Genomic DNA, 22,074 nt, shown 5'->3' on the forward strand with positions numbered 1-22,074 from the left:
GAGAGAGAGCGAGAGAGAGAGATGAAAAATGGTAAACTAGAACGCTGGGATGCAAAACGAATACTTGGGATGCAATACCCCAAACCGGAAGTTTACTCTTACCTAACAGTGTATACACTCATAAGTAACTGAATTTACTGACCAAAAATAAATGGACATGGTTTTCAAAGGATATCACAGTGGCTCAGTCCATTCACTGACAAATTTCCAAAGATATATCCCTCTCACTGGACATATGTATGGGTGGGTGTCACCACTGGATTTCTAGTAAACTGTTGTAGTACACTTTTTTTTTTTTTTTTTTTTTTTAGTATAGATGACAGAAATCATGTACTCAGCTATGTATAAACATAGCTGACCATAATTTAATTGTAACTTCTGCAACAAGTAAAATCAGTAAACTTGTGGTTCAGTAATCAGTTCTTGCATATTGCTATCCCAATCACTGCCCTATTTGGTAAGGTTTACATAATGGTGTACAGTCATAAGAGGTCTTGGTAGAATTCTTAAAAAAAAAAAAAAAAAGGTAAAGACAAAGTTGTAAATATATTTTCAATTTTATTAAATCCAGTTGTTTTAGAAGTCACATGAAATGGAATACTTCATTTTTGTTTTTAGTGGATAAAAAAAAAAAGAAAAAGGAATCCCTTCATTTTTTCCAGTCTCTGGCATAGGGGGTTCAAACACCCATGCATTCACAATGTACAAGACGTGGGGGATTGCACACACACATCATATAGTTAACATTCAGACCTTCATAACAAACCAATACAAGGAACATTAGAATTGGGAGTGCCTCATCTCAAAAGGATGAGCAGAAACTTATTTTAAAACAGACCGAGAATTTCTAATGAATAAGCAATATCAGAAAACCAAAAAGAGAAAAATTCAGTTCCAATGCAAGCCAGGAGAACAAAACCTGTTTAAAGTTTGCTGACTAAAATAAATTTAAAACTGACATGACTGTAAAAGGTCATCTGGGTTTGAGATGATGAGGTGAGGAGCAAGCCATACCCTTTTAGTCCCATCATATCCATTCTCAAGAACAGTGAAGAAAGGAGTGTGAATCAAATGATCGTTCCCAGTGTAACATCCAACATGTTACCCAGTGTAAGATATGCCTCTTCCTAACCTTGGCAATCATGGCTTTTATGCTGCAGACTTCCATATACTCCACTGGTGTTAAAAGTGGCAAAACCCACCTCAGACATACACATACAGCCAACAAGACCAAAGAGACACAAACTCAGCACACACATTCTCAATTGAATACATGCAAACCATAAAAAATAACCAATGAAAAAAACCCTTCTCATGCAGTCATACAACTTGGCATTGTAAGAACTCACTGTCTGCATTATTACCAAAGAAAACTCAACTGGCGTGCCGGGCAGCATTTGGAAGTGACAGGCTGCCGTATCAGGAAGCCTTGTAGGGAGAGGACAGTGAGGCAGGCTCAGTTGTTTCTGTGTAACATTCTGGTGGGAGGAAGTATTCCTAAGAGAGCTACTTTGATACGCAAAACCTTTTCCAGTTGCCATCTGTACAATAAGTCTCTCTCAGCAGTTAAGTAAATACATTCTCAATGTCTTTTGAGGTGTGTGGCTCTACAGATTTGGCAAGTTCTGTACAGACAGATGCCAAGGGATAAATTCCCTGTTATTAATGCAATGTTTCTGTCTCTTTCCACCATTAGGGTATGAATATATTTTCAGTTTGGCTCAGAATGGGCAGGGATTCAACCCTGGGAAGCAGTTGCAGGGGTCACCTTTAAGTCCTTCAGGTTCCTTTTAAAATAAAACTTGTCTTTAGAGACACCTTGATGAGGGGTGAACAGTGTGTTGGTGCAATAGTGAGGTTTGCTTTCGCTAAAGCAGCGCCTCCCTTTGTATTTTAGGTTTATGGGGGCCTTGGCCATTGCGAACAGATCCATTTTGAGGTGGCAGGAGTTTTCCACGCTCTCTGTCAGACCAAGGGATTCCTGCCTGGCCGTCCTCACTTTCCAGATCGGAATCTGAGAGCATGAGTGCAGAAGATGTGGGAGCAGGAACTGACTTCAAGCGACCTGCAGAGGAAAGAAAAGAATGAGCTGTTGTGTCCTCCTTATGGAGACATTATCATTCAATCTTACTTATTAGTTTCTATGGATAATTACATTTTATTTATTTTATTTTTTTCCTCCCAATTTGGAATGCCCAATTCCCAATGTGCTTTTAAGTCCTCGTGGTCACGTAGTGATTCGCCTCAGTCCGGGTGGCGGAGGACAAATCCCAGTTGCCTCCGCCTCTGAGACCGTCAACCCGCGCATCTTATCATATGGCTTGTTAAGCGCGTTGCCGCGGAGACAGCGCGTGTGGCGGCTTCACGCCATCCAAAGCGGAAACCACGCTCAACTCACCACGCGCCCTACCGAGAACGAACCACATTATAGCGACCATGAGGAATTTATCCCATGTAACTCTACCCTCCCTAGCAACCGGGCCAATTTGGTTGCTTAGGAGACCTGGCTGGAGTCATTCAGCACGCTCTGGGATTCGAACTACCGAGCTAGCGAACTCCAGGGGTGGTAGCCAGCATATTTTACCACTGAGCTACCTACTATAATTAATTTTATTACCTGCTCTTGGTATCTTTAATTCCAGAGTCTCTTGCTCATCTCTCTCCAGCATTTTATACCGACTCCTTCGTCTTGCTTTGTTTTTCCTTCTGCTCGAGACAGCATATACAATTTTAATAATCGCTAGCAACCATGCAACACATCAAACAAGCTCTAACATAAAAACTTAGCAACAGGAATACTTTGACTACATTTACATGAACGCCAGAAAGCGAGTTATTGCGAGAAAGTGGCGTTTCCGCGTACATGTACCGTATAAGTGGTACTCTTTACTTCTGTATACATGCTCAGTCAGTAAGCAGTTTCTCCACAGCAACATAATTTCCTAGCGACACTTGTGTTAATGACAAACATGGCATCCGAGGAACACTTCACTATTTTATTACCAGACATTCCTAAGTTGTTGCCATGTTTGTTTCCTTAACTTTCCATCGCAACATGCAGTGGATTTGTGCTGCAATATTGGGATTTCCCTCTATGTAAAACTCAATGTACGAGCGCATATACACGAACGTGAGGGACTGTCAATATTTTATATTGGTGTGTATAAATGGGTATAGTTTATAGTGTATGTGCTTTTCCCATTGTACTCCCAGAAATGTTGAATTCTTTTCACTGTGTCAAGTCTTGTTTTATTTGTATAGTGCTTTTCACAACAGATGTCGTTTCAAGGCATCTGTACAGGAAATTATGCTATAACATAAAATAAAGCTGTAATGTCTTATCATTGTGCTTTAATAAGTAAGTCATATTTTTTTTTTATACCCCCAAGTGAGCAAGCCAAAGGCGACCGCGGCAAGAAACAAAAAACTCCATAAGATGGTTAATGGAGAAAAACAACCCTGGGAGAATCGAGGCTCACTTTGGGGGGGCCAGTGCCCTTCTGGCTAAACAGCATGAATATTCTGCCAATATCAGTTATTTATGTGTAGAACAAGTCATGGTTTAAATTAGTAAACTAAGTAAATATTATGGGCCACTGTTTAAACAAAATGATATTGCATGAACTGTAAGATTAGTGACAAAGTCCATCCTGTATTAACTGTGGAAGTGCACGTAGATGCAGTATCCTTTGTTATTTAGCGGATGAAGGCTTTAGTTGGCAGCTATTTCATTGTCTATATATTCCATTTTAAAAGAGTGTAGTCCATCCGTTGACTAAGACAATACAGGGAACAGTCAATGAGGGGCATCGAAGTCCAGCTGGAAGCTTATGGCAGGTAATTTTGGCGAAGTCCATCCTGAGTCCCATGTCTTGGAGTTTGCATCAATTCATCCTCAGTGAGGTCCATCGTAGTAGACTAAAGTGAAGTCTGGCTGGCATAGGCTGCAGTTGGTCGTCATCACTCAGCAACACGTGGCAGTGGGAGTCGGACATAAGGCAGAACCAGAGCTGGATCCGGCAGGCTCTGGTAACCTCAGGATATGTATCTCGAGGTTGAGACAGGGGAACAAGAAACTTGTTCACTTGTTGTTGGGCTCCATCTTATGACGTTTTTATCCAGTCTGTTCATGCACACTCCAAACAAACCTGTAATGGCCACAATAAACCATGTTCTCTGGTAGAAACCAAGGCGTTAAACCGCTTTCTCTTAATCCCTCAAACGGCGTGCGTAAAAAGCCGTTCTTGTTTACATGACGGTTCAGAATGCCGCTTTCTGCAAAAACCCTGCAATAAACCGTTTCTGAAGTGCATGTAAACATGGTTAATAATTTCCTACGATAATTTTGGCAATTTCCAGCGACCGTTGGTGATGTGGACATGTCCAGTAACTTGACAAAAGTTTAGACATTTTAAACTTTATGCAAATGAGCAGCAACATGACGCAGCAACTGTATGATGTCTCTGCCCACATGCAGCGAAATAAAATATAAACAGCGAAATATTTTGTGTGTCAGAATTGTCAGCATTCTGAAATTGATGCATGCACTGGTGATTATTTATCTTATTAATGATATTATGCACTCTTGTAATTAATATACGAATGCATTCCCCTGCAGAATGTTATTTTTTAGCAAAAGCAAACTGACTCCTTGTCTAAAACGAATGATATATTTTATCCAGAAACAGATCTTATTTATAATCAGTTTTTTGAAAGCTATGGCGGGTGCGCAGCCCACCAATAACCAAACACCTATAAAAGCAGGGAAAACCTACTAGCGACCAACAGTACAGTGACCTAACAACATCCAGCAATACATTTGCTGTCAGTTTGAACAGGGCTTAACCCTTACCTTCTACAGCAGCACACCATACCCCAGATTACAGTTGCTATGGCAACCACGATCATGAATGATGCTATAGTCACATATAAAACACTCCATTCTGAAAGACAACATCCAGTCACAAACATCATACTGAATTTTTATCAAAAGAGTAGCTTAATTAAAACAGCTTATTTCCTATTTTTCAAGTTCCTTACCACAGTTGCTTTCGGCATCACCAAGATAAATTCTGAATAAATTCTCCATCCAGAATGGGTGGCAAACACAGCGTCTGGTGAAGGAATCGCAGTCCCCGTGACTGGAGCAGTTCAGCTGGCAGACTGGGGAAAGGTCAGACAGTCAATAACAGGCCAGAGCTGGATACTGCTGCAATATAAACAGTAATGGGGCATTTGATGAAGCCATATCAATACTTACTGACTGTGTCTACCCTTCGGGCCTTAAAGATAAGGAAGTCATTTTTTTGCTTGCGAAGTTTGTTGCGTAGTTCCATAGCAACACTATGGCCAGACAAGGGGGGTCGTCCAGGGCCTCCAGACACAAGAAATACCAGGCGGGTGCTGGAAAAAAGTATAATATTGTCATGTACAGAAAAGTTAAAGCAATAGTTTAGCCAAAAATGAAAATTCTGTCATCATTTACTCCATTTAACCTCTTTATTGGAACATAAGAGAAGTTTTAAAGAATTTTCACGCTGCTATTTGCTTTACAATGAAAGTGAATGGTGACTGAGGCAGTCAGTCCCTAAAATTCCTCCTAATATCTCTTTTTGTATTCTAAGAAAGAATGAAAGTCATACAGGTTTGGAACAACATGAGGGTGAGTACATGATGGCAGACTCTTTATTTTTGGTAAACTATCCCTAAACTATTAAGGTGCTAATCGTTGAGGTTCAATTAAGCATTATATCAATGAAGATTAAAAACATAACTGCAACATTTCCAGTAAAGGGTACTGAAGTTGCCTTTCAAAACAATGAGGCACTGTAATCAGATCAGTTAAGGGCAGTTAAGTTTAGCACTCCCTATTGTGGCATGGGGGGTGTGGTCATGTGTCGTTCTGCGGGAGAGGGAGAGTGGTAAGGCTCGTCACCTGGGTTGTGAGAACTCTAACACCTGTCTCTAATTATAGTGAAGGTGGCAGGAGACCTGAAGAGGCACACCAGACCGTCAGAGTGGGAGAGAGACCAGAGGCTGTTCCTGTGTAGCTATATGACAAACACTGTTGACCCGTTTGTGTGTTTTGGCCACCAAGAGCCCTTTTTGTTAAAGTTTTGTATGATGCTGAGAGAGTAATAAAATATTCACATTGACAGTTCGCTGTCTATTGACTCCTCCATTGCTCACAAACTTAGAAACGATCACACCTATAATAAAAGCCTGTTCCTAAACTAAGCTGGACAAACCTATGCTCATTGAAGGCGTTAATCTCTCGCACAGTGATGTCACTGTCCAGGACGCCCAGGAGGACCCCAACCTGTCGTATCAACATATCCTTCTGTCTTCGAGACACCTGGGTCACGGCAACTTCCAGGATCAGCTCCACCAAGTCTCGTTCATAGGCATCTGACAAACAGAAGATGCAGAAAGAAGGGCAAGAAAAAAACGATATATTTTTTTTTTTGTACACAGTATTTTGTGTTACGCAGTGAGAGTGTAAAAAACAGAGACCATTGTAAGCATACAAACATTGAAAAATAAATAATGCAATCAGCCGGCCATTATTGCAAAAAACAAAACAAACAAAAAACCAACATCTGACAGTGTGATCTGTACCCTGATGCCATGTGGACTTTAGCAGCATATGTGGAAAAGATGTAATGTAATTCAAATGTAATTTTTATTTTACAGTCATACTGACCTGCTCGAACCTCCACAGTGCCTCTATCAGTACTGGTCTTTCCTTTACTGTCTGTCACAGTCAGTGTGAAAGTGTATTTCCCTTCCACCAGATTACTAAGAAAAAGCATTGCCTGATGGTCAGAGTTATTCAGGATATCCTGCAAGAGAAAGACACAGGGCCTCATTCATGAAACTCATAAATATATCAGTAAATTCGGAGTAATTTCCACATTAAATGGTCCTTCACAAAAACTTTCCTCCGGATTCAAAAACGCTTCGTACACCACAGAGTTGTTAGTTAAATGTGTGTGTGTTAGTGAATTCCAAACATTCGTAAATGGGGCATGTGCATGTTCACTCACAATTATCATAATCCACGCCTATAAACACGCCCTTCAAGGAAGGCATCAGACGTGCTAGTAAATGAGAATATGTGGAAACAGTAATGAAAGCATTTTAAAATGAACTGCATTCAAATCACAACATTTTTAATTTAGCAAACACGCTGGTGAGTTCACAAAGAAAGTGAGGAACTTAATCTATCGCATGTTCTGGCATCAGAGGTTCTTTTGTGAATTGAACAGTCCAAGAGTTCAATAATAATGGTTTGACATAAGGCTTAAGTGTACAAAAAAAAGTTCAGTTCACACCAGCAGGAGAATGTCCACTACTATTAACCTTATCTGGTTCAGTTGAGCACATCACCAGCATCATTGAAAATAGGAAAAGTTTCATGAATTTGTAAATTTGCATCAGAACGGCTTCACAAACAATTTACACGAAAATTCTTTCCGCTCCTGTTGCATGAAAGATGTCCACGGAGTGGACATGAAGAGGCCACAATTCAATGAGAATCATAATGACTGTTGTTAATCAGTTTTTTTGTATGGTTCCTTGTTAAGTTTAAGTCACCAAACCATTGTGGAAGACACTATGATAATCTTATAAAAAATGGCACCAAATGAACCGGTCCCACTAGTTCTGTCACTATCACACAGTCTCTCAGATGTACAAACAGTATGACTGCTTGAATATTCAACAGTGCCATGAATGTAATTTGAATGTTTAGAGAAGTAGTCGACCGATATATCGGTTTTACCTATTAATCGGTGTCGATAGCTGCTTTTTGGAACTATTGGTTTTTGGCAATCTATGCCGATAGTTGCAGATAGTTATTTTTATTCCTCCGTGTTCCTCTGTGGCTGGCGCTAGAGGATTCTACAGTTGGAGCGGATTGGTTCAACATAATAGGGATTTGCTGTATATAAATCTTTCATCATTGATATTATTCATCCATATTTTTATTCTTACTTCAGAGCATATTTTGTTATTTTGATTAGATAATCAAGTGTTCTAAATTGAAGCGGGAGGATGCAAAGAAAAATGCAATTATACAGAAACGTGCTCCTTCAGCACATACTGTACATTGTGTCACCAACTTCATTCATATCTTGTGAACAATAATAAACTTTATTGCTCATTAAACCTAATCTGGTGAAATAAATAGAGGCAAAACGCTACATCTGGTGAATATATAGGTTATAAAAAGCTTAATTTGGTAAATACTTATACGTAGAGGATTGTAACAGGGTTTGTAAGAGTCCACGGTGTGTTTTGGGCTTGTTTATAGTTAAAGGTTCTGCATTATGCACCAAATCTTAATTTTTTCTGGTTATTGGATTTTAGTTGAACAATAGACTGCATCTGGGATTTGATTAATTTTGGACTCTTGTAGCGTCTACACCGATCAGCCACAACATTAAAATCATCTGCCTAATATTGTATAGGTCCCCCTCGTGTTGCCAAATCAGCGCCATCCCGCACCTAGAATAGCATTTACCGTAGACTTTGTCAGTTCGAACCAGTCTGGCCATTCTCTGTTGACCTCTCTCATCAACAAGGCGTTTCCATCCGCAGAACTGCCGCTCACTGGATATTTTTTGTTTTTGGCACCATTCGGAATAAATTCTAGAATTCTGGTGTGAGAAAATCTCAGGAGATCAGCAGTTACAGAAATACTCAAACCAGCCCGTCTGGCACCAACAATCATCCATGGGATTATCTAATCAGCCAATCATGTGGCAGCAGTGCAGTGCATAAAATCATGCAGATATGGGTCAGGAGCTTCAGTTAATGTTCACATCAACCATCAGAATGGGGAAAAATGTGATCTCAGTGATTTGGAGCGTGGCATGATTGTTGGTGCCAGATGGGCTGGTTTGAGTATTTCTGTAACTGCTGATCTCCTGGGATTTTCATACACAACAGGCTCTAGAATTTACTCAGAATGGTGCCAAAAACAAAAGACTGGTTCGAACTTACAAAGTCTACGGTAACTCAGATAACCGCTCTGTACAATTGTGGTGAGAAGAAAATCATCTCAGAATGCTATACTGAGATGCAGGTTGGCACTGTTTTGGCAGCACGAGGGCACAAAATATTAGGCAGGTGGTTTTAATGTTGTGGCTGATTGGTGTGTGTCTGTCCCAGTCATAGTAAGGAAAGGCTAAGAATATTTTTTTTCATATTCTATAAATTGATTTTAAAAACTATCTGCCAATTTTTAAAAACGTTTTCTTAGAAATCTTTCCTTAGACATCTGCAAAATCCACAATTGGTTCACCTCTATTTTGGAGCATTTTCAATGTGAATAAAACAGAACTAACCCCTGCTGCTGGGCTACTGTCTTCTCGGCTCCAGAGGAAGCTGATACCACCGTTATCATCTGATGATCGGGAACCATCCAGAACTGCAGTGCGGATGGGTAGAGTGATTGGAGGACTAGACAGAACCTTGGCGATGGGCGGCTGGTCATCCTCTGATTTGAAAAAGCAAGGAGGGAAATTATTTGTAGTATCACAGATTGATAGAAACAGAACAGGTTGATGGTTTTTTACAGTTACACATGAATTGCATAAGCAAGCCTTCTAACAAATAATTTGCATATCTGCAAATAGAAATGCACATGCAGGCATACACAAACTCATTTTAGCTTTTTAAATCAGGACATCCCATAGACTTCTATTGTTTTTTTTACAATCAAATAATACAATTTTGTCCCCCAAAACTTTCTTAGGGATTTAAAGTACACGTACCTTCCCTGACAATGACAGAGACTGCATCAGAATTCTCCAGTTTCCTTTCATCCGTCACAGTCAGCATGAAAGTGTACTCGCCCTCCTGCAGACCTGTCACCGTGGCAACAGCAGTGTCTGCATTTTCAATTTTCACCCCATCCGGGCCCCTGCGCCACCATCAAAAATATAAACTATGAGTCTACTGTTAAATGAATAAGATTACTAAGCCCCTGCGCTTTTGAAAAACACATGTGATATAAAAAATAGCTACTTCATTTTCAAAAAGTTCCAGAATTATGAATATAAATGAATATGAATAAGAAGGGAGAGTACGAGTGTTACTGACTTGGTCTTTGTCCAGTGATATGTGGCAATTTTTTGGTCATCGCTGCTCTTGCTGCCATCCAGCGTGGTCCGATCGACGGGAAGCGTGAGTTCTTTGTCTGGGCCTGCATCCGCTACAGGGGGCTTGTTATTCTCTGGTGTGATTTCACAAAAAGGGCACTCAGGAACAAACAGTAATTTAAACAGTAGATTCACAGTAAATGCTCTGTATTTACAAAATACCTGGCTGGACAATGACAGTGACCTGAGCCGTGTCTTGCTGCCCAGAGAGGTCAGTGACAGTCAACTTAAAGGTATAATCACCCTCCTGCATGGCAGAAAGCTGCAGAATGGGCGTCCTCACACCCTATAGAGAACAAACCAAAGGTATGTAGACTAATCCACTCACTGATTAACATAGATAACACTTCTAACAAAACTGAAACATAGAATTACAACTGTCCTGCCAGTAAACACCTAATTATAGATGTTTAAACCCTAATAATAGTGTATAATGCAATATAATGGTTTCTGTTTAATGTACCTGCATTTCCACCACCTTGCCCTTACTCTCAGGGCTGAGTGACCACTCATAGGACAGATTCTCATGGTCGTCAGTGCTTTGGTTGCCATACAGTGTGATATAGTTGCGTGGCAGTGTGATCACTTGGTTGGGACCAGCATTAGCTGTAGGCCTGTAGTCCGTGGCCTTGTTGACTAATAACATGGATTGGGCTGAATTCTGAGCTCCATCTGAGTCAGTCACTGTGAGACTGTAAAGATGAAAAAATTATAATAGTATAATCAAATTTTTTTAGCATCACCAAACAGAGCTGCTTTTCAGACAGGTTCCCTGAACAATACCCCTGACTACTAATGGTCAAACAAACAGATAATCCAGCCCCAAATGATCATAATTTGTTGAACTAATGTTGCTATGTAAGGCTACTTGGGATGCTCAAACAAAGAGAAATGTTTTAATAGTGCCACAGTGTTTTTACTTATTAGAGAAATCGTCCTATGAATGGTTTACTTGCAGCATAGTTGTCTCTGCAATTAAGCTGGGATTGGAGTACTTTAAAGTTATTGTAACATCAGAAACATGGTGTCAATTTGTCAAATGTTGTTTATTTTTTTAGGGTCTTTAAACAGTTCTGAGAAAATGTGTCATGTACAAACACAGTATGTCAGCCTGATATCTTCAGTTTAAAGTTTACAAAGACAAACTGGTTTGCCAAGTTTTGTAGTAGTTATCCAATGCTTGTTTAAAGCTTGGAGGCTTCAACAAAAGGTTGCAGTAAAAGTCTGAAGAGAAAAAATTATGAACTGACCAAAATGTGAGTGGGAAGATGGGAGTTAAAATTTACCTGAAGGTGTAGTTACCAGGAACCAGGTTGTTCAGGGTGAGAATGGCAGTATCACCGGAGGCTTTTTCTTCTCGAAGTGGCCCCTTCACCTCCTCCCAATGCCATGACATCACTTTATCATCATCAGTACTCTCTGTGAAACAGACAGGTCATTTATAACCCCAAATATTTAATTTAATATCCTTTGTCACAGTAGAGAACAGAAGGTAAATTTAGTTCTGGTTTACATTACTGCAGTGTCAGAAATGAACCGGGCTCAGGACAAAAATGTCACAGAAAGTTCCAAAATGCCCCAGATGTTTAAAATGAGGGGACAAATAAATGCCCACTGTAGTGAATTCCTGTTTTTTGTTTAACAATTGGAATATTTTATACATAATATTCTATTCTAGGCCTGTCTATGTATGGTTGTAGTGTCTCTGGAGACACTGTGGTGACCTTTAGGGCCAAAGTGTACTTCGGTTGTCTGTGTTGGTGATCGCGCCATGCACAGTATACGTGACTCAAACTTCGTCATCAGCACAGTCCGTGCAGACTGACCGCGCACAGCCCAGATTTTCTTGACACAAGGATAGTCCTTGTCTCTGCGCATCTCTTGCGGTCAACATAATATATTTTGAAAGGCAACCCTGGTCGACCGGGCGCGATCCGATCTGGAACATAAAAAAGCGAAGCATACCAGGGCCTTTAGCTGTAAGATATCTGTATTTGCTCTCTCAGAGGCAAGTGTTGTTGAATGCATAGCTAATATGAAGTTTTTTTAATTTTAGACATAATTGCTCACATTAAGAATCTATTTAAATGATGATTCAAATTAAGTTTAAAGCTTAAATAGATGAAATAAAAAAAATATATATAAAAAATAAAGAAAAAAAAATAATAATATACTGCATTATGTCACAATGTGATGCAATACCACGTAATATTGACTTCAACAGCAGTATTCCCTAACAAGCACTGTTTTGCTTCCGTCACTTTGATTTGTACTTAACATGTACAACATACAGCAAGCATGATTTTAAAACACTGATGTATAATGCAAGTGCATAAAACTGGTTTAGCGAAAGACAATCTGATACGCACGGCTGCCATCAATCACAGTGGAACTTGTTGGCAAGAAGATTTCCTGATACTTTGGAGAAACCACAGCAACAGGTGGCTTGTTCACTCTTGGCTCTATAGAAATCAGAAAAGTAGGTTTTTAACATATTTTACTGACATCTATATGCCTTCAACAACTCCATACGGGCTTACAAAACAGAGTGTGACTCGTACATTAGAATTTGCAGGCAAATCATCACTAAACTCAGTTACCTGGTTTGACAGTAACGTTGACGTATCCTTCCCCATGTGCCCCATCACCATCCACTACGACCTCAAACTCATATAGACCCACTGTCAGCTAATGGGAAAGATCGTTTGGAATATAAGGAACTTTTAGAAAACAAAGCGCCTCTCCAAAGGTGAATTTTATTTACCTTACTGAGCTTGAGCGTCTTGCTGCGTTTACCCTCCATCTCCCCACTATAGTCTTTTGGATGTGTCCTCAAACGCCAGTCAAAGGCATAGTTAGTCTCTAAAGATATTAACAGAGACAGCGAATTAGAGAACATATTTTAACCTCTAAAGTAATTTATTTCAGCGTCTTGCCATCACAAGCTGTTTCTAAATTGTCAGATACTATAACAAATACAATTCATAGAAATAAATCCCAAAATATGATATTTGTCATTAAAATAATGAGTTGCTGTTTCTGACGTAAACAATTCTTGATTTGCGAACAGCAAATTTTAGAGGCACTGGCTCTAGGACACTGACAGTTACAAAGGGGCATGAGCTAGCTTATTTAGAGCAGTACCTGAAGGGGGTGCTGGCACTACAAAAGCATTCAGCTCCACTTCATTGCGCGGTAAAGTTACCTCCACGCTGTTGCCAGCAGATACAACTAGTTGCCGCACTATTACTTGAAACAAATTAAACACATTAAACAAATGTTTCATTATATTGCACACACACCTGCTTTGTAAAATAGTGTGGTTAGTTGAAAGTAATAGTTGTATAACTGGATATTTGTTTACTTAGTTTGTAAAAGACAAACTCACAAGAAAGGTGGTGAATAGTACAAACACATAATTATTGAGTGTAGTATGTTGTACCAGCTGGTGTTGTTGGTGGAGCCACTGAATGGGTGTCAGATGTGGCTTGTGGTGACTGATTACTGTTGTTGGATGCTGAATGATCCGTAGTGTCTGCTGCCAATGTTGAACTATGCTCAGATGCTGAGAGATCCACCTGTTCTCCACTGCCACTGGTGGAATGGATCAGGGTTTCACCTGCTGTATGTGCAGGAGCCAGACCTTTGGTTGTAGTCAACGATGCTGTGGGATGTACAGACTGGACCTGTGAAATGTCCTGTTAGGATTCAAATCTCACGTTAGTTTACAAGAGTTAGGCCAGAAACATACTTCACGCAAGTATGCAAACACAGACGCGAGTGTTTGGAAAATGTTTTACCAAAACATGATGTGGTAGATCATGCTTAACGTAGGCTTTTGTGTTAGTTATACATTCACCGAGCACTTTATTAGGCACACCTGTACACCTACTTATTAATGTGATAATCTAATCAGCCAATCATGTGGCAGCAGTGCAATGCATAAAATCATGCAGATACAGGTCAGGAGCTTCAATCAACCATCAGAATGGGGAAAAATGTGATCTCAGTGATTTCGACCGTGGCATGATTGTTGGTGCCAGACGGCCTGGTTTAAATTTCTGTAACTGCTGATCTCCTGGGATTTTCACACACAACAGTCTCTAGAATTTACTCAGAATGGTGCCAAAAACAAAAAAAACTGAGTGAGCGGCTGTTCTGTGGGCAAAAACGACTTGTTATTGACAGAGGTCAGAGGAGAATGGCTAGAATGGGTCGAGCTAACAGAAAGGCTTCGGTAACTCAGATAACTGCTCTGTACAATAGTAGTGAGCAGAATAGCATCTCAGAATGCACATGTCGAACCTTGAGGTGGATAGGCTACAACAGCAGAAGAACATGTCGGGCACTTTATGAGGACCATAGTGTTCATAATAAAGTGAGTATATTTTAGTCTTTTCTCACCCAAAACTAATTGTATCACTTCAGAAGACAGTGATTAAACCACTGAAGTGTTATGGATTACTTTATGTTGCCTTTATGTGCTTTTGGAAGCATCAAATGTTTGGTCACCATTGCACAGACCATCAGAGGGGAGTTATTCTTCTAAAAACCTTCGTCTGTTCAGCAGAAGAAAGAAAGTCATACACATCTGGGATGGCATGAGGGTGAGTAAGTGATGAGAACATTTTCATTTTTGGGTGAACTATTCCTTTTTAAAAAAAAAAAAAAAAAAAAAAAAAAACTCAGTAGAAGCAGACAGTTCACACTTATGTCCTCTTGTGGCAATGCTGGGAATGCAATACATACTTTCGTTGTGCTATGAATTGCAATAGGACAAAATTTCGGAATGCAACAACCCACAAAATCAAGCTTGCGTAGCTAGAAGCGTCTGCGTTCACGTACGGGCCTTAAACTTGATTTTCAACACTAGAATCCTACCTTTCTACTCTCGCTATTGCTGAGGTATGTAGTATGTATACTGTGCACAGTACACAAATTTTCTGTATGCACAGAACACCTGCATGACCTACTCTATTTGCCGAGCTTTCTGCACAGAATAGTGTATGAGCTTGATCTTCCTTTTCCAGTGTGATGAAAGAACCAGAAGTAAAACCAGCTAAATTTTTTACTTCTCTATCTTGAATCATTATTTCATCTGACCACCAGATGTTAAGATATTTTTACATCTAGTTGCATTCACTTGCAAACTGGATGGCACTTGTTGAGTTTCAACATGCAACGTGATGTGACAAATACAGTGAGGAATGCAGCATTAAATTTGATCATGGAATAATATCTACAGTTTGTCGCATGCTTGCACAAGTTTCACTATTTTTTTAAAGTGGGAAGTATACAGTGTATACTGTGCAGTATACAGTAGTAGTAAGCTAGCATTCCATTCTGAACACAGCCAATGTCTTGCTCTACTGAAATCCTTTAAGATCATTAAATGCAGTTTTCTCTGAAGCTTACATGCTCAGTCTCCCTAATGACTCTGACATCCTGAACATGGCGTGCTTTCCTCCTCCTGCGCATTCTCTTGTTGAGCTGCTGCAAAAGCCCCAGAGATTCTATATGAGGCTGCGGGAGCGATGTGATGGAGCAGCCTTCCGATCGAGCACAGGCCAGTAACACACAGCGGCCACCAAGGCTCCACACAGCACCGCAGGAGGGCTTCAGGCAGCAGGATTCCCAGCACCGAGGCCCTCCCCGGTCCACCGCCAGCGGCTGCCACCCCAGACCAATAACGCTGCTCCAGTGGATGCCCAGCACGCCTCCTGTTACTGTGCAAATGCTTGATGAAACCCCTGAGAGAGGGACACACGAGTGTAAAAGAAAAGTCAAAAAGAGAAAAGAGGATATATTCTAACACAATATGGACAGTGAAGGCATACATTGCCAAACATCAAAAAGCCATGGCATTGTGGTATTGACACTTTTGGTCTCAACACCTATTAATCAGTGTTAGGATGCATGCTCAGTGATGCGGCTATGCATGTGAACATTCAAATGAACTTTTTGATCAAAATAACCATCTTGGCAAGGTATTCATGTAACACCCATTTAAGTGAATGAACAAAATTGGATATGTGGCAAAATACTGGATCTATGCATTTTTCTACTTGAAGTGTAAATGCAGCCTCATACACTTACAGCTCTCTACTCTGTTGTTAAAATTAATCAAACAACCCTATTGGCAAGACAAATAGAAAACCATTTATTTCCTTGTGACTGTTTACTTGAATAATTACTTGGAAAAACATGAAGCAATCATATTTTCTTGAGAAATATTTAAAAGCTATATTCTATTGTTTTAATTTAATTTGATTACATTTATATTAACACTTAAATTTTGAAATAACACAATGTGTTCAATAGCACATTAGTTTATCAAAATTTGGCATTGAGAATCAAGAAATTTCATTGGTATTGGTTTCGACTAATACAATTTTGGCATCATGACAGTCTTACAGCCTATGCATGCAGACTTGCATCTAGAATGACAGGATAGGAAATAATGCTTTTTCATACCACCACAAGACAAGGATATTTATCATGTTCTCAACACATTGACTTAACTGCACTGTGCCTACAGTTGCCCATTTGGAAAACAGGATGTAAGAGTCCAGTTAAAAATCCACCCCCTTCCCAATCCCTTCATTGACACTGTTTTGTCTCTACAGACTGTTTCCATAACAACAAGAGTAGCTTATTATGGGATAGCAGTGTAACTTGAACGGCAAGACACAGTTGGAGGCCCCACCCGTGCAGATTTTTTTGGGGGGTGGGGACACAATATACGTCTGTTTTGTGATTTTCCCCTTTTGTGAAAATGAACACAGAGCGCCCATTATGCTTCCCACATTGTAGTCCCCCAAACCAGTGCCATCACTCATAAGTCTAACAAATCTTCATTATACACTCACATGTACAAAATTCCCATACAAACCCTAAAGATTACTTGTGTAAAAAAGGTTACTGTTAAAACACAACTGACACAGGCTAACAAAAGTATACCATTCTCAACTATTGTATACTAGAACAAAAGTATGGAGATGCAATAATTATTATTTAATTCACATTCATATTTCTAATAGTATTGATGCAGATTTATTCCACATATAAAAAAAAGAGAATCAGGCCACTTTATGCCAAGTGCACACAACAAGACTGAAGCTTGTCGCCCTGCGCACATTTGAAGAATCATTTTCTTGCCTTCTGTCGAGTTGATGCATATTTTGCACAACTAATCACAGATTAGGTGTCAATTACAAGATAATTTTTCTCCTCAACTTCAGTGTCGAAACGGAAATTCAAATCTGAATGAACAACATGAAGGAAGGGCTTGAAGTTAATTTTGCTCTGATTTGCACAGAAAGTGAAAAAATAATAAAAGTTTCTGCTTCCCAATGCATTGCTCTCCTCTTGTGCTCTCTCATCCTCACTGGCTGATGCTTGTTGATGCTTGCTCATTTGTTGGGACACAGTGCATACCCCTGACAACTGGTCGGCTAGGTAGTTTGAGCTGTAAGATAACCACAATCTGGGGCGTTTTGTTGCAAACTGCTCGCAGACTTGAAACATCAAAGTGCGACAAGCGTCAACCTTGAAGTGCTCCCTTGGCTTTAGCTAGAGGAACAGCTTACCAGTAACAGGGCAGAGGAAATACAGACAGGCCAGGTACAGGGAGGGTCTGGACTGCATTAGCGGTTTCCAGGGGAAGGAGTTCCCCCTGTGCATCCTCAGCTCTGCATTGGGCATCTTTCAACTAAGAGCAAGGACCTTACAAACAGGATACCAAACTCATACAGTCAATTCATGTCACCAAGTAAAAAATAATAAACCTTGACTACAAACCATATACTTTTTTTTTTAATGTATATTACTATAACAATATATATGGTATATAGTTTTTTTTTTTTTCACCCAATTTGGAATGCCCAATTCCCAATGCGCTTTTAAGTCCTCATGGTCGCGTAGTGATTCACGTCAATCCGGGTGGCAGAGGATGAATCCCAGCTGCCTCTGCGTCTGAGACCGCCAACCCATGCATCTTATCACATAGTTTGTTGAGCACGTTGCCACGGAAACATAGCGCATGTGGAGGCTTCACGCCATCCACCGCGGCATCCACGCTCAACTCACCACACGCCCCACCGAGAACGAACCACATTACAGCGACCACGAGGAGGTTACCCCATGTGACTCTACCCTCCCTATCAACCGGGCCAATTTGGTTGCGTAGGAGACCTGGCTGGAGTCACTCAGCACGCCCTGGGATTGCAAACTCCAAGGGTGGTAGCCAGCGTCTTTTACCACTGAGCTAGCCAGGCTCCACAATCAACAATATATATATTAGAAATAATGTTACTTGTAATATCACAGAAAATTTGAAATGTACCTTTACAGAAAACACAGTGATTGTGGGAGGGAAATGAACTGAGATGTGAGTAGACAGATGAAGAGTCATCCACACAAACACCTCCTGAGCCCACAGCAGCATGGCACCACAATGAATACTGTGGGAGTCAGTGGGACTTCTGTTAAAAAATGAATCACAATTCTGATTTATGACAAAAACATGCAAAACTCATCTCAGTTATGTTAGTAAAATCAAATAAGTGTCCTGATCTAATCCTTGTATGTGAAAATTGACACACACTACCATTATTGATTTACTGATTTATCTTTCAATAAGCCATCTCAGACACACAATACTGAAACATTAAACAGAAGACATGTCACATTTTTTGAAAGAAACATAATCAAATTTATTACAGGAATAGTTCACCCAAAAATCAAAAAACAAAAAATGGATTTAACCACTTGAGTTGTATGGATAACTTTTATGCTGCCTTTATGTGAGTTTTGGAGCTTCAAACTTTAAGTCACCATTCAATTGCATTGTATGGGCCTATAGAGCAGAGATATTCTTCTAAAAATCTTCATTTGTGTTCTGCAGAGGAAAGAAAGTCATGCACATCTGGGATGGCATGAGGGAGAGTAAATGATGAGAGAATTGTCATTTTTGGGTGAACTACCCCTTTAAACAAAATGAGGTCAATTTAAAGTAAGGCTCAATCACAGACTGTATATAAAGTCTATGGGCTCAGTGCAAGCAAAACCAAAAGTCTAGTTCTCATCAGAGCACATGAACTGTAGTAGAAGTATGTAGTAGATGCATAGTGTCACTGTGAGCAATTCTGGGAACCTGTTATAATTATAATTTTCTTTATTTATCACACATTATACATTTGCACATATACAGTGAAATTCTTCTTTTTCACATATCCCAGCTAGGCTGGGGTCAGAGTGCAGGGTCAGCCATGATACGGCGCCCCTGGAGCAGATAGGTTCAAGGGCCTTGCTCAAGGGCCCAACAGTGGCATCTTGGCAGTGATGGGGCTTGAACCCCCGACCTTCTGATCAATAACCCAGAGCCTTAACCGCTGAGCTACCACTGCCCCCACACAGTGTTGGTCATTTTAAAAAGAACAGATTATGGCATTTTCTGAGAAAAAAATTGTCACGTGAATAAAAAGAAAACATTAAATGAGATCAAGTTAAAAAAAAAAACATTTGGGCACTGAAGAGGCAACATGAACAATTCTCCTACTGACTCCACCAACAACAATAAACAAATGGAAGCTATTGTCACGTTGTAAGAGAATGTCCATTTAACACAAAGCCTCACTTTGACGTTAAATGCTTAATCAGTTACTCCCTTTATTTTATTTTATTTTATTTTATTTTTGGGGGCGTTTCAAAATTAGGCCAACATAGCTGTTAGCAGCACACTGGTTTTGAAAAGCAGGACAGACAAATTATACGTGGGCATTACAGAGTCCAGTTTGACGTGAATGGTAAGGTTGCGCAGTTGATACAGAACAGATAGGGACGATTATATTCGGGCATGTGAATAAGACAAGGAATCACGCAGGTGTGAAGATCCGGGCTGACAAGCTGTCATTGCAGGCCTTCTTTCAGCCAGCTAAAACACAGTATAACGCACTGGTTAAATGGATTCATTAGGCAAATCCTGCATGGTAGGCATTCTGTGCAAGCATGCGACAAACTGACAAAAAACATTTTATATCGGAGACAGGCCATCTTTAAATGAACAAGCAGTTTGCAAATCGTTTAATTCATATGAATCATTAAACTGATGACATTAACATATTTCTCTGTTTAAATTATGCTTAAAATTGTTCATGGCCAAGCACATACAAATCAGAATTTAAAATACGAAAAATTTACTTTTAAATTCACTATTTAACCTGCAAATTGGGAGCGCTCACATCGCGCGCTGGTGGTGCACATTAGATTCGTAATCCCCCACAAAAAGAGAGAGATTAAAAACGTCACATTTCATCGACAGTGTTTTTTTTTTTTTTTTTAAGATCGCGTGATTAAGGCAGGTATTCGGCAAATACCGGAGGATAACCGAGAGGCATGCTGCTAACAGCTGTTCTGTGTTGGTTACTACTAAATATGAAATAACTTCAAAATGCGCGATTCGCTCTGTATTCATTAATAAATTATGCTTACTGACTACCAGAGTAAGACTGATGTCACTCACCTGCTCACTGTCAGTCAGATTGTTGTCGCACGAAAAGACATTAGACCCTTAAAGCAGAATCTGTTTTCATCTCGATCTGGGTCACTAATCTCTCGCAATTACACCTTCACACGGATACAGGCACACGCACACTACGAACTGCATGACATTTCCGCCCCGCACACCAGGTCGTCATGTTTAAAGTCTAGAGTTAGAGGACTGAACAGAACAGATAGCAACATGTACACACAGTTTAAGGAAAATTATGAAAATATTAGGGTATCGCGAGTGTTATAATAATATTATGAATTTTGCAAATGATAAAGCAATGAAGATGCCACTCACATTTAAAAAACATTTTTTTTTATTGAACTACAATAAAGAACAACAGACAAGACACAAAGTACATCCAGAACTACAGTAATACAGAAAAAAGAAAACACGTAGCCAGGAGGTAGGCTAACAATTATAGAAATAGATTTAAAGAACCACATATAGATACTGCAGCTTTCTTGTTATCTGAATGAAGAAAAGTCTTGATATATATTTGTTCAAGAATCAAAAACAAAGGATTGGTTTGACTATATTTACATTTATGTATATGATATTTAGCGAAAATTAAATATTATAAATATTATTTTGTTTTGCTTGAGGGGACATTATTAAAATGCCACTCACAAATATGGCTGCAACGTTCGCCTTAATAACGTCATTTCCGCTTTTAATTTCGAGGCCCTAAAACAGAGAAAAAATAAAATACAATTTAGATTAAAAAAATGTAGTTTTATATTTAAAATGTAGAGTTACATTGTAGATTTTAATTTAGAAATATATTTGAATTTAATTTCATTTAGGTTTATTTTAAACAGATATTTTTATATATGTATTAAACCATAAATATGCTAAATTAGACATTTAAAACTGTATATTTATTTTTACAGTTCCAATGTTTATGCATATTTATGCATAGTTTTTAAAAATCTACATTGTTATAACAACAATGTAGATTTACATTTAGAAATATATTTGAATGTAATTTCATTTAGGTTTATATTTAACAGGTATTTTTAAATATTATAATAGTACATTTTTTTTCAATATATAATTCTGATGTTTTTATTTATTTATTTTTGCATAGAATCAATGTGTGTTGGCACATCTTCTCAGCACCTGGTACCTATAATTTTGTCTAGTTATCTCATCTCAGGGTGAGAAATGAAGGCCTCATTTTGAGACTAATAGATATGAAGTAATGTTAAAGGAATGTTCCGGGTTCAATACAAGTTAAGCTCGATCAACAGCATTTGTGGCATAATGTTGATTACCACAAAAATGTATGTGTTAAGATGTTACAGAGAGGCACTTACAATGGAAGTGAATGGGGCCAATTTTTGTAGGGTTTAAAAA

The 22,074-nt window shown here is 39.3% G+C and overlaps 1 protein-coding gene across 1 annotated transcript; it reads right to left on the reverse strand.

Annotated features, from left to right (window-relative positions):
• Nucleotides 1-538: 538 nt before the first annotated feature.
• Nucleotides 539-20,827, reverse strand: LOC127421374 (dyslexia-associated protein KIAA0319-like protein). Its single transcript, XM_051664394.1, has 22 exons — nt 20,689-20,827; nt 18,511-18,649; nt 17,756-17,891; nt 15,582-15,916; nt 13,609-13,864; nt 13,311-13,415; nt 12,931-13,028; nt 12,767-12,854; nt 12,536-12,628; nt 11,453-11,585; nt 10,630-10,858; nt 10,329-10,452; nt 10,108-10,240; nt 9,780-9,928; nt 9,351-9,502; nt 6,704-6,842; nt 6,249-6,408; nt 5,261-5,403; nt 5,041-5,163; nt 4,853-4,943; nt 2,618-2,706; nt 539-2,065 (listed from the first exon to the last, which is right to left on the reverse strand). Exons 3-22 carry the CDS (start codon nt 17,868-17,870, stop codon nt 1,869-1,871), a joined length of 2,952 nt encoding a protein of 983 aa, XP_051520354.1. The 5' UTR covers nt 17,871-17,891; nt 18,511-18,649; nt 20,689-20,827; the 3' UTR covers nt 539-1,868.
• Nucleotides 20,828-22,074: the final 1,247 nt, after the last annotated feature.

The sequence above is a fragment of the Myxocyprinus asiaticus genome, chromosome 30 (assembly GCF_019703515.2).
Source record: "Myxocyprinus asiaticus isolate MX2 ecotype Aquarium Trade chromosome 30, UBuf_Myxa_2, whole genome shotgun sequence".
In the NCBI taxonomy this organism is placed as follows: Eukaryota; Metazoa; Chordata; class Actinopteri; order Cypriniformes; family Catostomidae; genus Myxocyprinus; species Myxocyprinus asiaticus.